The sequence below is a fragment of the Aplysia californica genome, unplaced genomic scaffold (assembly GCF_000002075.1).
Source record: "Aplysia californica isolate F4 #8 unplaced genomic scaffold, AplCal3.0 scaffold00356, whole genome shotgun sequence".
Classification (NCBI taxonomy): Eukaryota; Metazoa; Mollusca; class Gastropoda; order Aplysiida; family Aplysiidae; genus Aplysia; species Aplysia californica.
The window spans coordinates 387,861-403,586 of NW_004797626.1; the positions used below are offsets into that span (position 1 = coordinate 387,861).

Here is a 15,726-nt window from a genome sequence, read left to right on the forward strand (position 1 = left end):
AGGTCGTTTGAGTTTGAGTAGAAAGCTGAGGTTTTGCAACTTTCTGATGCAGTTGCGGTATGAAAAGACGGCGTAATGAAATCTTTACTTTTGAAAAAAATTGACTTTCTCAGTCAGAGAATCTAGATCTATCTATTTTAAAAAGTGAACTGTGACTGTGATTCGTGATGCAATCTAGATTCTATGTCAACAATTCAAACCCCATTATGGCCATGATCATTGAATTGATGTGGTCCATGGCATGGCCAATAATAATTTTTATTATAGTAAATTATAGGAGGCCTTGCCTTAGACTACACTGATGAGTGGGATTACACTCGACACTACTGTTCAAGTCACGTGAAAGTGAGAGTAAAGAAAAAGCAGTTGAAACATGAGCTACTGGTGACTAGTGGCTTGTAGTTAACACGAACAGTAACAGGGTCGAGGTTCCAGGTCTCGAATTCAAAAATATATAACGGTGCTTCAGTCGTCAGAGTGATTATATTATATAATTTATAACCTACTAATCTAGACTCTAGATCTAGATATCTAGATCTATTTATATCTAGATCTAGATCTAAATATAAAATAAGAAATTTAATCAGTCAGAGTGAACTTTATAGCCTACCTACTATAGATATCTAGAAAGGTTTTGGTAAAACTTTTACTAGATATTCACAGCAAAAACACTGTTTCTCAGGGCTTTTTCTGTCTGTTTTTGTCGGAAGAATCACCATCCCATTATATTACATAATATATTTTAGAACTTACAACAAGATATTTCAGTATCACATTGTGTATGGATGCTGTTGCTGCAGTTTCTGAGAGTCTGCTGTGTGATTGGATGACAATTATTTTGATTCGCTTCTCTCGTGTGCGCCACAGTCAATCATGTAGACTGAGACATTTTAAAATGCATTTTTGCTGCCTCCAATATTGTTTATCGATCTGACACTGAACCAACTTGTATAACTATGAGTTCTTACGAGAGCCTAGGACCCACTTCATATGACGACAGTATGTCTGACTCGCCTTCATACGAACATGAACAGACTCCCGCATCGTCAAGAGCAGAAAAGATCAGCCGTGGTGCTCACAAGCTTCTGTGCTCACGGTAAATGAATTTATTATTTAGTGATTACTTGATTACCACCTGCAGTTGCAGAATGTCATTTTTAATTAAATTAGTTTTTCAAACTTTTTAAAATGTTCCTCCAGTACATTATAAGATAGTTTTTCAACCCAGTCTTAGTGACTTTAGTTTAGTACTGGTGGTAGTATTTATAAAAAGCTCACCACTCTGCATTTTCACTGAGTGACTGACAGCATGATGGTAATTTAAATGTCTGTCAAGAATGCTATAACGGTCAAACCTAGGCTACTCCTTTGGCCCCCTGTATAACTATAAAGACTATAAACCTCTATTCAAACGACCACTTCCCATTTCCTCCCGTGAGTATTTTCTATGTTTTATGCACTGCTGAAGAAGTCCGCTACTTCTATCCTCGGCTCAAAGGGTGGCCCCATCTTCAATTGAGTTTAAGATGTCAGTCCTTTGCAATAGTACACACAGTTTCTTTGTAAATTATTCCCTTGAGGCTTAAATTTTTTTCTCTGGTAGTGTGTTATATAGGTTGAGATTACCTTGTTTTAACTTGCTTCTCTGTAGTTCATGCTGAATTGGCTACAACTATGACTACTACTCTGGTTTTGTACTGCAATGCTTTTTCTCTAAATTTGCCAGCAAATTTATGTACTTTGTGTGTGTTTTAAGAAGCAATGCGCACTTTGTTTAAAATGAGTTAATACAACTTTAAATGATGATGAATCAGAAAGATGTGTGTCTGCTTGTCTGTGTGTTTGTGAGTGTGTGTGTGTGTGTGTGTGTGAGAGAGAGAGAGAGAGAGAGATATGAGCAAAACCATGTAAAGAGAGAGACAACAGAAATGAGTGGGGCAGCAAAAAATAGACACTCAGATTTTAGCAAGTATTTTTTATTGCTTAGGCACGTATGGAGATTCACATATGTATCACAATCCCTTTACTCACAAATATTTTCGTATGCACACTTAAACAAAATCATATATATATATGTAAGGCATCGTGGGGAAATTAAGTGCTTGTCAAAATAATGAAATCGAAGAAAGAAGCATGTTTCCTTAAGGCAATTTTTATTGAATTATTGTTTTTTTGCTCAACACCTTTATTGTATACAAACACATTTTCCATATATTATGTAAATTTTACTGGCAAACATTGATTAAACTAATGAAAGGCTGAAAATATGTAAATTTTCCATTTTCAAAGACTCTCAATCTCAAGCTATTAAAGTTATCAGACTTTGGCTAATTTACTATGAAACCAGGTGACCCCCACCTCCTTTAATCGCAAATATTTCGAGTTCTTATCTTGGTAGGCAGGGTTGTTTTTTTTTATCGAAAGCACAAAAAATACATGCAAGTTTTAGGGTGATATCAATAACTCCACATGCCCAAAAATTGACGAACATCTGATTCCAGCGTGTCATGACACATTTATATATATTTTTATAGATGAAAATAATAACCCACACTATCATAAATTAAATAAGGCGTATTATATCATGTGTTGCTTGAAATTATTGAAGTTCAAAATGTAACATGCTACGAGGCTAATTCAGCCAGCCTTACCATAGCTGCTCGCTAAACTAAACTGTTTGTCAATCCCTCTCTCATGTTCCAGAGAGTTTGTCAAGGCACTAATATTTGGTCAGTGTCTGTCCGTTCTGCTCTGTGGGACTGGGGTCTTTTCAGGGCTGCTACAGGAACAAGGCGTTAATATCCCAACGGGTAAGTCTGGCACGAACCCCGTCATAGTACTGTCTGTTGTCCTTCCACCACTCTCTGTGGGTAGCGGAATTTCAATTTGAAATCTATTATTTAGGTCTCTAGTTGACTAAGGCAAGACATAAATTGTTGTATTGTAATGAATAGTCTAGCACGTACATAATAGCGAAATCGGCGGGGTACAGAAATCTTTTCGATTTGTATAATTTACCTTTTTAAATTTAAAGAAAATTTGGGACATGAAAATCTGTTCACTATGTGCATGTTTTGCTTTTGTGTGTGATAGGCTGTAATTCCTTTAAATTTTATGTTATGTGTATAGATAAAGTGTCCATTTGGACTGTTGAGGTAAAAAGTTTGAGACTTCTACTGTATGTAAAACTCTCCAAATAATTTAAGTCAGAATCATAAATGAGCCTGTGGTAATATTGGCTTGTAACACCATCGACTATAAAGTTATGAGTCGTAGTTGTTGAGTTGTTAGTAGCCTACTCAGTATTCTTTGTCATATGCTAAGTATGAGTATGAGTATGAGAGAGCTCAGTATCTTGTAATGGCTGATGCACACTGCCAGTTAAATTGCAACTGAGTCAACCAGTTAGATTTTTCCTCCATGGAAGGGCAAAAGCTACCATTTTGGCACAGTATGACTGATTCGACTTACAGCCTTGAAAAATTAACAAATTTCATATATGAAAGTCACAGTCAAATTTTGTCATGATGGTGGCTTTTTGCCTCTCCATGGAGAAAAATCTGGCTGGTGGTGAGGTGACTGAACCAATGCATTTGATTGGCAATGTGTGTGTACTCAGTGTAAGGAATAGGACAATAAAGAAAATTCAGTTCCAAGAGTTAGAAGCAACAAGCATTGTCTTCCAGTCAAACCTTGCTCAGAAAGTTGTCCTTTGTTTTGCTCCTTCAGTATTACATGTATGCTATAATAATAACAATAATAAGGCTCAGACACTAACAAGATTATGACAAGATTTTTACTGTCTGTGGTCGGGTAACCCATTTCTAACGGGGTAAAGTGGGGAAAATTTTAAAGTGCTTTTACCAAGAACACAACATTGGGGCCCTGTCGGTGTCTAAATCCACAACCATTCAGTTGTGAGCTGGACCTCTGTCTTAAAATGGGGTAACGGGTAAGTCTTACAGAAACAGGAAACAGCGAACTGTGATAGTTGTGATGCACAAAGATGTTTGGAGGTGTTCAATTTTACTTTTTGCCTATTTCAGCCCAGAGCTTCCTGATGTATTGCGTCCTGTGTCTTGTATTCACCACCAAACTTGCATTCCAGTCGGGAGAGGGAAATCTTGTATCTGTACTCAAGTCCTCAAGAGGTTGGAAGTACTTTTTGATTGGCTTAATTGATGTGGAGGCGAACTTCCTGGTGGTGAAAGCCTATGGATATACCTCCGTCACGAGTGTACAGGTCAGTAAAAATTTTGGTACACAGCCTTGACAGTATACATAGAATAATAGAAGGGCATTATTCTGTGATTTCTTGAAAACAGCCTTTTGTTAGTAGAAAGTGCAATATTGATTGTTGGCTTTCACAGTGTGTGAACAAACTGTCTGTAAAATACAACTGTAGAACGGTAAAAAAAATTGCAAAGAGAAACTGTAGAATCAATAAAAGAATAGACTTTTTGTGATGTATGTGTGTGTGTGTGTGTGGGTGCGTGCGTGCGTGAGTATGTGTGTGCACTTGTATGTAATACTATGTGCCTTTGAAATTGATTTGTAAATCTGTACATAATATGTTTCATGTTAAGTGCATAGAGCATTGCATAAGTGGATGCGCAAAATAAATGCAATCCATTATTATTATGTATGTGTTGCTACTTCTATTCCTTTTATCTTCTGTATATGGTTTTTGTTTTTTTGCGTATACTGCTTGAATTTGCAATTTTTTGTGGGTTAAAAACAAATTTGGGAATTTAAGTTGTTCATGAAATGTTGAAAGGAGTGCTACTGCATTGGACTTTGATCGCTTTTTATGGTTGGTTGACAGGTATTATGGTGTGGTATGGTTTGCACCTTCTTTCCTATCAAACATCTATCATCTTTATTCTGTCCTACTTCTATTCTTTGTAATGTATGTTACTCTCTAGTAACTCCTCCTACCTTCAACACTTATGTGACTTATTTGTGTTGCTAGTGCTGTAAAACTCTCACGAAAACAAAACTAAACTGAAACTTTTTCTTTTCCTATTGTGATTTCCATTTTTGTCCGTCTTCCTTCCAGGTTTTGGACTGTTTCAGTATAGCCACAGTTATGTTGCTGTCAAGAATCTTCCTGAGAACGCAGTATCGTTTCCTTCACTACTGCGGAGTGGGCACAGCACTGCTGGGCCTTGCAGGGATGGTTGGTGCCGATGTCATCACGGGCAAAAACGGGGATGGAGGAGGTCAGTGTTTCGATGTAATAATAAATAATGATAATAATGATTTTTGTATAGATTACCCCCCCCCTCTCTCTTTGAACCAGGCTTGGTTCCCAAGGGAGGTTGCTATTAGACGGACACCGATGTACCAGGTTTGATTTTAGGTTCTTGCTGACCCAGCAGCAAATCACATACTTCATGAATTACAAATGCTGGGGTCAATAGAGAAGCCTGCAATTTGCACTCTTTCGCAAGTGAAAATAAAGTTTTTAAATGTTCAAAATATGGCAAATTCTTTGTGTTCCAGAAGTAGTCTTATTAGCCATAGCAGACGCCACTGATCATATTTATCCTTATTTTATCTATTTCTCTTTAAGGAATATTGTCTCTTCTGAAGATGCATTGGTTATCATCAGACATTGACAGAAGAACTATTATTATTAGTTTTATTATTGATCTTGTCATGGAATGACTTCGATTTTGTTATTATCCTAGGTACAAGTAAAATCAAACACTTTGTCTCTTCGGATAGGGATGAAAAACTGGAAAGAGGGGAGGGGTGGGGGAGAGTCTTATGTGCATGTCATATTGGTCAAAAACGCCTTGGCAGTAGCAAGTCAAAGAAAAGCCAAATAAAATTCCTGATCAATTTATACAGGAAACTCAAAGAAGTCCTCTATAAATAGGTATGTAAGAAAAACTTTGTAAGTTGTGAACTGAGAGATAAGTGTTTTTAGAGGGTAGGTATTTGAGTGCATAATACATGTACCAGTATTCTTGTCCTTTCTTGTTGTATGTATGCATGAGTGCACCTGGTCTTTTGTAGCACCACTTCCACTGTAAATTGTAAACGACCAAAACAAATTTCCCCCTGCGAGATGAATAAAGATTGCCATTGCCATTATCATCTGTTCTGTCTCCGGAAGGTTCCAACGTGGCCCTGGGGGACGTGCTGGTCATCTTGGGCGCTGCCCTGTACGGGATTAGCAATGTAGCCCAGGAGTTTGTGGTCAAGTCCTACAACAAGTCCGAGTTCCTGGGCATGCTGGGAATGTTCAGCACTCTGGTGGCTGGGATACAGGTGTACGTCTATATGTTGTTTACGTTTTCAAAATATATTTTTTTTTGTGTTTGAGTCTTGGCTCCAAAGGCTATCAGTGTCTTTGGTGAATAGGGTAGGCTTCTTGTATCTCTGATTGTTTGCAAGGATGTTGTATTCCTCTCAGCGTGGGTGGGCCCAGACAGGCAGGGCTGGAGAACCTGTTCCATTATTGTTCAAAATTGTGTCAACAGGATGTGAAGCATTTACAATGACAATTTCATTTTTTATCGAACACTTTATACAATGTAAAGCAATTTCTTCCTGATTATATTTCTTTTTTTAGAAAGTGGAGTTAAATAGTTAAGTCTTCTCAAGGATTTATACGTCTCAAGTTGTTTGCATGGAAAGCATGTGTTATGGAAAGGGAAAGTGGGTGTGGGTGTGTGGAGCGGGGGGGGGGTAGCTTGAGATTACATCAAGGTTTAAAGGCTGTGTTGATGAAAAAAGCCCCGTGAGCCTACTGCAGGCAGTATCACTGCAGTTTTATTACCTCTTCACCTTGGTCCTGTTTTTTAATACTTGTTATAAAAGATAAATGTCTCTAAGCTTGTTAAAAACTCACAGACGAACTTATCAAAATGTTTAACCACATAACATATTATGTTCAGGCAGATAAGCACACCACTGCGGGAAAGGGAAAGGTGCTGCTATGCTATGTAAGGAAACTTGGCATTTGTGCTGATTGCAAATTGCTTGCTCTTATTGCCTTTACTTTTCTCGCTTTACTTTGTCTTTTTTCTTAATCCTTGGATTTTGAAGGTCGTCATCTGTTTATTGTGAACAAACTGCTTTTAGATGACTTGACAATTCGCAGAAGGCCATCCCTGTGGACAAAGTACTTTTATTATTATGGTTTTAAAAAGTAAAAAATGTTTTAATATATTATATACATAATCATTTCAAATGTTCTGTGTATTTTGTTGTCTGTAGGATAGTCTTGGAGAGACAGGAGCTGTCGAAGGTTGACTTCACATCTTATAAAATAGGTGGGTACCCTTCAAGTCTCAGGCTTTTCTGGAATATCTTTCAGATTACTGAATTTAAAGAAGCAAATGGATTTCTTTAAAATAATGTGATTCATTTGTTTTGTAGTATTTGGCAATAATATGTATCTAATATGTATAATAGTCCTTCTCCTGGGATGTTGTATTCCTCTCAGTCCAGGCTGACCCTGACAGGCCGAGTCGGAAGCCGGCCTCCTAAATGATCTAAATTGTGTAAAAGGGGGTGTAAAAATATACATGTTTAAAAAGAGAATGTTTTGTGTGTCGCCAGTGTTGCCTTGGCTGGGGTTTGTCCTGTTCCTGGTGGCCATCTACTTGTGCATGGCGTACGTGATACAGCAGACGAGCGCCACCATCACCAACATCTCCCTGCTCTCTGCTGACTTCTACGCGTTGATCGTCGGAATTTTTATCTTTGGCTACTCAGTAAGTGCAGAAGTTATTTTGTACTTGTGTGTAATATTTTAACTGGGGGGGGACGAAAGGAAAAAGCGTCCCGCCGTCCCGAACCAGACGGTCTTGTTCATTCCACGTCGGGCTGTGGGGGGGGGGGGGGTAATTTTTGTAATTGTGTATCTCTGTAAATGTTCTTATATGTTTGTGTGTTTGGGGTTCTTAGTTTGGATATATTATGTGGGTATACAATTATGTTACATGTTTCACTCATTGAAGATCTGCATTTTGGTCTTTCAACAACGCTAGCAGAGGCACAATAAAAAAGGAAGCACAACTTGGTGAACCAGTCAGAACTTTCAATTTTGTCTTTTTAATCTGAAATTTTCAATTGCGGCAACAACATGCATACCTTTAACTATGCAAAATTTGTGTTTCTGATTTGTGTATGACGTTTTAAAATGTTCTGAAAGATCAACTGCTGATCAGACAGCATTAAGGGGGGGATTGCTGGGGCATTAAGGAGAGGAATTGTGTAGATTTGTTAAAAAGAAAGGATCAGAAGAAAGAGGGACAGGGAAAGCAAAAAAAACAGTAGTTTTGTAAACATACTTTGTTTGTTTGCAATATTGAAAAAGGAAAATGTCTGGAGTTTAATTAAACTTTATTCCTGTAATATCTATGATAATTTCCAACTTTGGCCAATTGTTATGAATTTCATCTCTAAAACTTAAAGTAAATCATAATAACTCTTTATTTAGTATTTTTAAAAACTCAAGTCTAAAAGTGAAACTTTCAGAATTACAGATTTGTACTCTTCTTTGTCAGAATTGATGCTTGCCTACTAAATGCTCTATTTGTTATTTGTGTTGATTTAGTGGGGGTTTACAAAGGCTTGTCTTTAACAAAAATAATTTTTTTTTTCATTTTTTTGTTTCAGTTTCATGTTCTGTACCTTATTTCCTTTGTGGTTGTGATACTTGGCGTGGCCATCTACAATTTCCGTCCCACCGAGCAGGCTGTGTCTGTGAACAACGAAGTGGAACTGCTCAAGTAGACAATTCTGTTTGGTGCTTACTCAGTTATGGGTAACTGATGGATGTTGGACTTTTATGATCTCTCATTTGAAAAAAAGTGAGAAATGTTTGATTATAAAAAGTGCGTTCAAAAAGAAAATGTTGGACTATTGTAATCTCTCATTTGAAAAGTGAGAAACGTTTAATTAGAGAATGTGTTCAAATAGAGAATGGAAAAAGTGCTTAAGGAAATGTTTCTCAATTTTTTTTGTCTTCATGAGCAGCGGTTTATGTTGTTTTTATTATATATGCATACATTTGTTGCATGCTTTTGTGTGTTGGTATTTTCATCATTGGGAATTTCTGCATGTCCTCCTGCCTGTGTATGTTCTCCACATGGCATAATGATCTCCTGTGCATTGAGTTCACAAAATACCCATTGGCTTCTGTGACTTAATTACTGCTTTCTTTCATCATACTCTATGCAATTTCAGACCTTAGGAATAGGTTTTGGGGGATATATCTGAACGTAGAAATTTGTGCACCAGCATCTGTGGTGGAGTAGTTAGACGCTCCTCCACTGCATGCAGAAGACCTGAGTTCGAATCCAGAGTGAGGAGAATTTTCAACGAGTGTCTCAGTCTTTCTGCTGGGATGTTTTATCCCTCTCAGCCCAGATTAACTCTGAATTTCCCCTCCTTAATAATCTAAAGTGTGTCGATGGGGGTGTAAAAACACCTTGATAGGGAAATAGTGCCAGCATTGTGAAGCTTTGCTGTATTTTGAGTCGTATAATAGCCTACATCTATACTGTAAGGCTTTTTGATAGCCTTTGAATAGCCCTGACCAAGTTTGTAGTCAATGAAAGACTGATGGGTGTAGTGAAAACACAACATGTTTTGTAGACTAGAAATGCCATTCAGTCTTTTTGTCCAGTTCAGAAAGATAACTGCAGTGGAATCCACTTATACTGAACACAATTTATCTGAAAAAAGTGGTAAACTGAAAGGAAATACACCCTACAATTTCTTTCTTCTATTGGAGCAACCTCTCTAAACTGTAAACCCGTCAAAACTGAAGAAAATCCGACAGTCCTGATGATTTTAGTTTAAGTGGACTCCACTGTATTTTAATTATCCAAATATCTGCTTTTGAACTTCCTTTGTGGTTCTTAACTTTTCCTGTGATACTGAATGTCCCCATACTGCTCTACTTTTTTACTTGTCTATGCGATCTCTGTGATACCAGATATTGTAGTCTTTTAGCCATTTTTCCATTGTACAATGTCATTTTTTCCTCTTTTTTTTTTGACAATGTTGGCTTATTGTTTTGAAATTATAGCTACAATTTTAGTAAATCTGCATTCTACTTATAGGTCATAATAGACTTTAGCGTTGTTCCATTCCAGTACCCATTTTTATTTTTAAGTGTTGCACAAATGAGCTCATAATTTTGTCACTGTTATCTGTTTCTTTTAGAATATATGGGATTATTGCCCAAAAATTCTTTTATTTTGAGATTTTTATTGGCCCATTTATGTAATGTTGAAGGTGGAAGGATTTGCCCTTGGTCTTTTAAACATGGCCGGAAAGGAAAGATGTTGAAGATGCTTCCTGTTTACTTACTGTACTGTTATGGTATATTTTTATATGACTGCTAGTTTTTAGTTTGAGTCTAGTGAGTCTATCGCTTTTTTTAGACCCTCTATGCGACTTTTTATTTTCACATTATATCTGTTCAAGTCATGAAAGATTGGAATGGCTTATTCTTTTTATCCTGCACTCCACCCTTAGATCTCAGTGGTAGTTGACTATAGATTCTTCAACCAACATTGGAACTGATTTGTATGATTAAGTGTCCTATTTTCTAACAAGAACATAGCAAAAAAATACCTCTCTGACAGTTCATCTAGTTCATCAACCACAGTTCAAGAAGTACACATGGCTCTGATTTTTATTTTGGTAAGTCCTATCTTCCACAAAACTTGTATCACTTTTATATTTTGCACTTTATCATTTTGTCTGTGGTGTAACAACTAGGCACTTCGCCATCACGGGCAGAAAACCTGAGTTGGATTCCTGTGTAATGAGAATTCTTATCTTTTACTGGGACGTTGTATCTATCTCAGCCCGGGTTGGCCCTGACACCTGACAGACAGGGTCAAAGCCTGCTTGCTAAATGACCTAAATTGTATTGATGAGGGCGTAAAAAGCACCTATATTGGGAAATGTTTTTTTTAGACTGGTCGTCATGGCTCAAACTCTTCCTATTCTCTCTACACAATGGGTGAGGTCCTATCATAGGCTAGACGAGATACTACTTTGGATGACTTTTGTACAGAATGTGACCACTCTGACAGCCTCTCTCTCTCACTCCACAGTTGTTTTAACTCTGTACTTATAGTACAGTCCAACATGCTATAATAGTACCCACCTGTCCAAGACAATCACCTATACAAACAACCACTTCCCACTTTCCCCCCTTGCATTTTTTGCATATATCATAATGACACTGTCCAAGAGGTCCACCTGTCTAAGGCAACCTCTTTTCTCCTCTACAATAGGTGGCCGTCTTGGACAGTTTTGACCGTACTGTGAATACAAAGAGGACACACATAGTTAAAAAAATCAGAACTGAGTTCTAAGAGTGAGAAATTTGTAAATTTGTGTTAACAGTTTTTGAGATGGTGTGTGTGTATTCAAGTAATGTCTTCCATGATTGTGTAATTTGGAAATTTTATTTATTCAGTCAGCTATTTAATTTATACCATTCCTCTCTGTTTGTGTTTTGAATTGTGTATGATAGAAAAATCATCCCAAGTTGGAAGAGAAAGTTGAAGTCAGTGTCTGTTCCCAGATTTGTTTTGGTTTTGTTGATGTAATCCACCTCACATAAATGTAATCAAGTTTGTTGTCAGAAAATCAAAAACACTTTTTTTTCTGGAATCACAGAGTTTTATTTGGTCAGAGGAACGGTTTGGGTTTTTTTTAAAAATGGTTTTGATGATTTGATGGATAAAAGGCCAGTACAGTTTTGTACTGGCTTCGGGTAGTGGGTAGAGAAATACTTTTGCCTTGTACTTACTTTCTGTTTTATCTTTTCACTTTTATTTTTTCCGGCTTTTGTTATCTCATGGTGTCAAGGGCAAGGCGAACGTCTTTCTCTTGTTTGTTGTAATGCCTGTTACATGGTTATATTTTTTTATCTAATTGTTTCTCTGACCCCCTCTATCCTTCTAAAGCTATGTCAATCTATCTGGAGATAGTTTTATTGTTGCGACTATTGTTGAAGTGTCCACTCTTGAGCTGATGTAGCATTAGTTTACTAGAATGGTAAACACCTTTCCCCCTTTTTTCTGTGTCTTGTTGGTAGCCTATTTCTTTTCAGTGCAAATTGTTGTTGCAAATGCGAACTTGATTAGTGACAAGAGAGTTGAGGTTTGAATGCTTGATACCCTAATATTTTTTTTAATTCCTCCAAAAATGTTTCTGTGCTCATGGTGCTAGACCAAAAAGCCATGTTGCGACCTCAGTGCTTTCTTGTCATATCTCCGCTTTTTTAAACAGTGAAAATGTGACTTCTTCTTACGCTCACTCTTTGTGATGAACTGTTTTCACTGTGATTAAAAAAGGAGATAGAACAAGAAAGCACTGAGGTTGCAATGTGGTAATATAAATGTCTTCCAAACATCATGTTGATAATAAACTCAGTCAAAAGCAAACATAAATTTCTGAATGAGCCGTGGTGAGTTAAATATTTCTACGTGTAAGTAAGCAAAGAATAGATATGTGTGCTAAAGTGTGAATCTGTCAGTTTTCGTTAAATCTTTTACACTGCTGCCATATTGTTCATTTCTATACTGAAATATAAGTTTAGGGCAGGGTTTGAATGTGTTCTGAGGACGATTACTTTGATGGTCATGTATGTTCCTCATGAAATGTTTTTGACTGTGATTTTAGAAAAACCATACAGGGTGTTTACAATGCTCCTTCAAATACTCAAACCTATCTTTTGTTTATTTGTACTAATGGCGTTACAATTATTTTTTTTGCATGATACTTATAAGTTACTCTATTTGGAAGATGGACAAACTGAGTGTGTGCACTATACATTGTTAGCAATACTGTCAACCTGGTGATGAATTATTTATTACTGTGTGTTGTGTTGTATGAAAATGCCCACATTATCTTATATCGTGGGCAAGCTGTTCAAATGTACGAAGCCCAGACAAAAAGAAAGATTTGTCAGGAGAGAGATAATACTATTTCATTCTTTTAACTATTATACCTCTACATTGTGTATCTTTTCTTGTTTGTTTGTTGGGGTTTTTTTTCAACATTTAGAATTTAAATTTTAACAAAATATTTCTTGAGCACTTGCAACTGAAACCACAGAATGACAAACTGAAATTGAAAACAAATCAAAATTTTGGGATTAGTACACATATGAACTGCTGGTAAATGATATGTGTTGTTAGCCTGCTTTAAGGTACAATAATGTGCTGTGAGTTTTGGGGTGTTGGAATCTGCAGTGACTGAGCTTAAGTTATGTTGGGATTATTGGAATTGAAACATGCCATTCCTCCACAATTTCTTGCCGTATACTTAAAGTTGTTATGGAGCTGTGACTTAATACTTACACTTTTTAAAATAAAACTTTGTTCCCTTTTGTGAAAATTAGTTGCAATATAGGCCAGTTAGAATGACTTGGTTTACTACATGTACACTTTAGTGGTCTTTTTTGACTAGATGATGAGAGTGGGTGGTTGGTGAGTGTTCTTGCAATGTTTATTCTTTTTTTTCAATCATGTTTGAGTTACTGCAGGCTGTTTCAGATACTATGGGTAGTGCTATGAAGCAGTTGGTGCTTGCTTCAAGATGAGCAATTCTTTTGCAGGCAGCAGATTTTTTTTAACTGACAGACTTCTGACTTTTTAAATTCATTTTAAGTTGCTCCCTCTGTAGATTATTTTAGGTGTGTTTGATGCAATGTATGTTCTTAAAGTTTACCTGTTTTTGTGGGTGATTGGTGGGTTCTCTGGTGTGGTTTACTCCTTCTTTCCTATCTAACATCTATCTTCCTCATCTCTCCTGCTTCTTTTTTATGTTTGTAACTCTCTTGTATCACCTCTAGTCTTCTGCACTTATATTACCTTATTGTGTTGCAAGTGCCGTAAAACTCTTTACTAAAACTCTCCTGTTTTTACACTTTAGCAAGACATTGCTGTGTGTTTATTGAATGCTCTGTGTAAGACTTCGTCGTCCGTCATTTTTAAAAATAACATATAATAATATGGGTATTCAATGGGCACATGCAGTGAAGGTACTGGTTTTTTTCTCTGCACATTTTTCATGTTTGTGCAGCTAAGTTCTACTAAGATGATGCAAATATCGACGTTTGTGTGTCTTTGTTTATGAATACCAACTGGATATTCAAAATGTCTCTGTCTTTGTTTTTGACGCTGACTTGAATTTTCAAGATGTATGTGTCTTTGTTTATAAATGCCTTAATATACTGTCTTGGATATTCAAAATGTCAACTGACTGACACTGACTTGACCGAAAAAGTATCTTTGATAATGACAACTGGTTGGACATTAAAATGTTCTTCTCTTTTTTACATGGCTCAGAGGGTTGATGTCTTTGAGCGTGATGACTGAGCTCAACTCCCGAAATGGGAGACACTGTTACCTCACCTGGTACATGTACCATGCTGCGATTTGATTCCCCAATGGGGTGTATTTATATTTGGGTTGGGGTTGTTTGTTTTTTGGGGGGGGGGGGGGGGGGGTTGGGCGGGGGGATGTTTCAAACTCCTCATCTTTGTGGGTTCAGATTTAATGGAGATGCACGTAAATTCAGAGATATCACTTCCTAAACAGCCTAACATGATACAGTGTTAAAAGGTGCACCAAAAACACACGCAAATTGCAGTCATCATATACAATGTACTGGTCTTATCAGAAACGGACCTTATATCAAAGTATCGAATGTCCCACCCTCGCTAATACTACAACTCCAATCAGTGGAAGGAACAATGGAATAAACAAATTAACAATAAACTTCACTTAATCATGCCCAAACCTCAGGCTTACTAAAAACCTTCAGGTCTCCCCAGAAGAGATGAAGTTATTTAAACAAAATTATATGTTAGATATACATTCCTTACATATATATATTATACTTTCTGCGGGGAGATGAAAAATCCCTTTTGTGTCAGATGCAATGCTGACCTTATGATCTGACACATTCTAATGGAGTGTCCTGGCTTTGAAGAGACTGAAACGAAAATATTTTGAATTTGTTTTCCATCGTTGATCTCAACAGAATTCTATAAAGACCATTGGTCTTTACTCCAAAATATAAATATAGATAGTACTATTTTGAAATAATTTTAACCTTGAATTTTTAACTTCAGCCATTCCGACTTTACAAAGACTTTGGTCTTGTCTGCTATGTTGTCCCCTCTCAAACCAGGTTGGCCCTGACAGGCAGGGGTAGAGGTCTGCCTCCTAAATGGTCTAAATTGGGTTGATAGGGTTGTAAAACCACATATATTTTAAAAAAAACTATTTTTGGTTATTTTTATTTGGAATAATGTATTTTGGTTTTCAGGGGATGACGTTTTTTTGGTACTGTTATATATATTCAATAAGTTGAATATTCAAAAGCTTCCAATTTCTTAATATATTTCATGTAGATTATAAGCATTTGAAGTGCGTCTGCAGTTATCAATAATATCGACAGTCGACTTTTCTCATCACGGTTACATTTGTCCTCTGTTCCTGCAAACTGTTTACCCTTGATTTTAAATCAAACTCTGTGTTCACAAAGTCTGGCAGCAGTTGCGAGCGCCGTAAAACCCTATACTACTACGAAAGTCTGGCAGCTATGTAACACTGTTATTGTTTTACTGTTGGAAACAATTTTATAGGGCCAGAACCCATTGCTATTACATTTTACAACTTGTACTACCTAGAAGCTGCTGTGTACATTAAAAATCCTGCCCCCCCC

The 15,726-nt window shown here is 36.8% G+C and overlaps 1 protein-coding gene across 1 annotated transcript; it reads left to right on the forward strand.

The window, feature by feature from the left end:
- The first annotated feature begins 224 nt into the window (after positions 1 to 224).
- LOC101857126 (solute carrier family 35 member F2) lies at positions 225 to 8,937 on the forward strand. Its single transcript, XM_005103045.3, has 8 exons — positions 225 to 1,096; positions 2,704 to 2,810; positions 4,047 to 4,243; positions 5,060 to 5,222; positions 6,125 to 6,281; positions 7,231 to 7,286; positions 7,576 to 7,730; positions 8,638 to 8,937. Exons 1-8 carry the CDS (start codon positions 957 to 959, stop codon positions 8,752 to 8,754), a joined length of 1,092 nt encoding a protein of 363 aa, XP_005103102.1. The 5' UTR covers positions 225 to 956; the 3' UTR covers positions 8,755 to 8,937.
- Positions 8,938 to 15,726: the final 6,789 nt, after the last annotated feature.

Bases quoted from the DNA above. Each gene is read 5' to 3' on its own strand.
- LOC101857126 (XM_005103045.3), top strand. From the start codon at position 957: ATGAGTTCTTACGAGAGCCTAGGACCCACTTCATATGACGACAGTATG. The intron at 1,097-2,703 runs GTAAATGAATTT...CTCATGTTCCAG, and splicing joins CACAAGCTTCTGTGCTCACG to AGAGTTTGTCAAGGCACTAA. The intron at 6,282-7,230 runs GTACGTCTATAT...TGTTGTCTGTAG, and splicing joins CTGGTGGCTGGGATACAGGT to GATAGTCTTGGAGAGACAGG.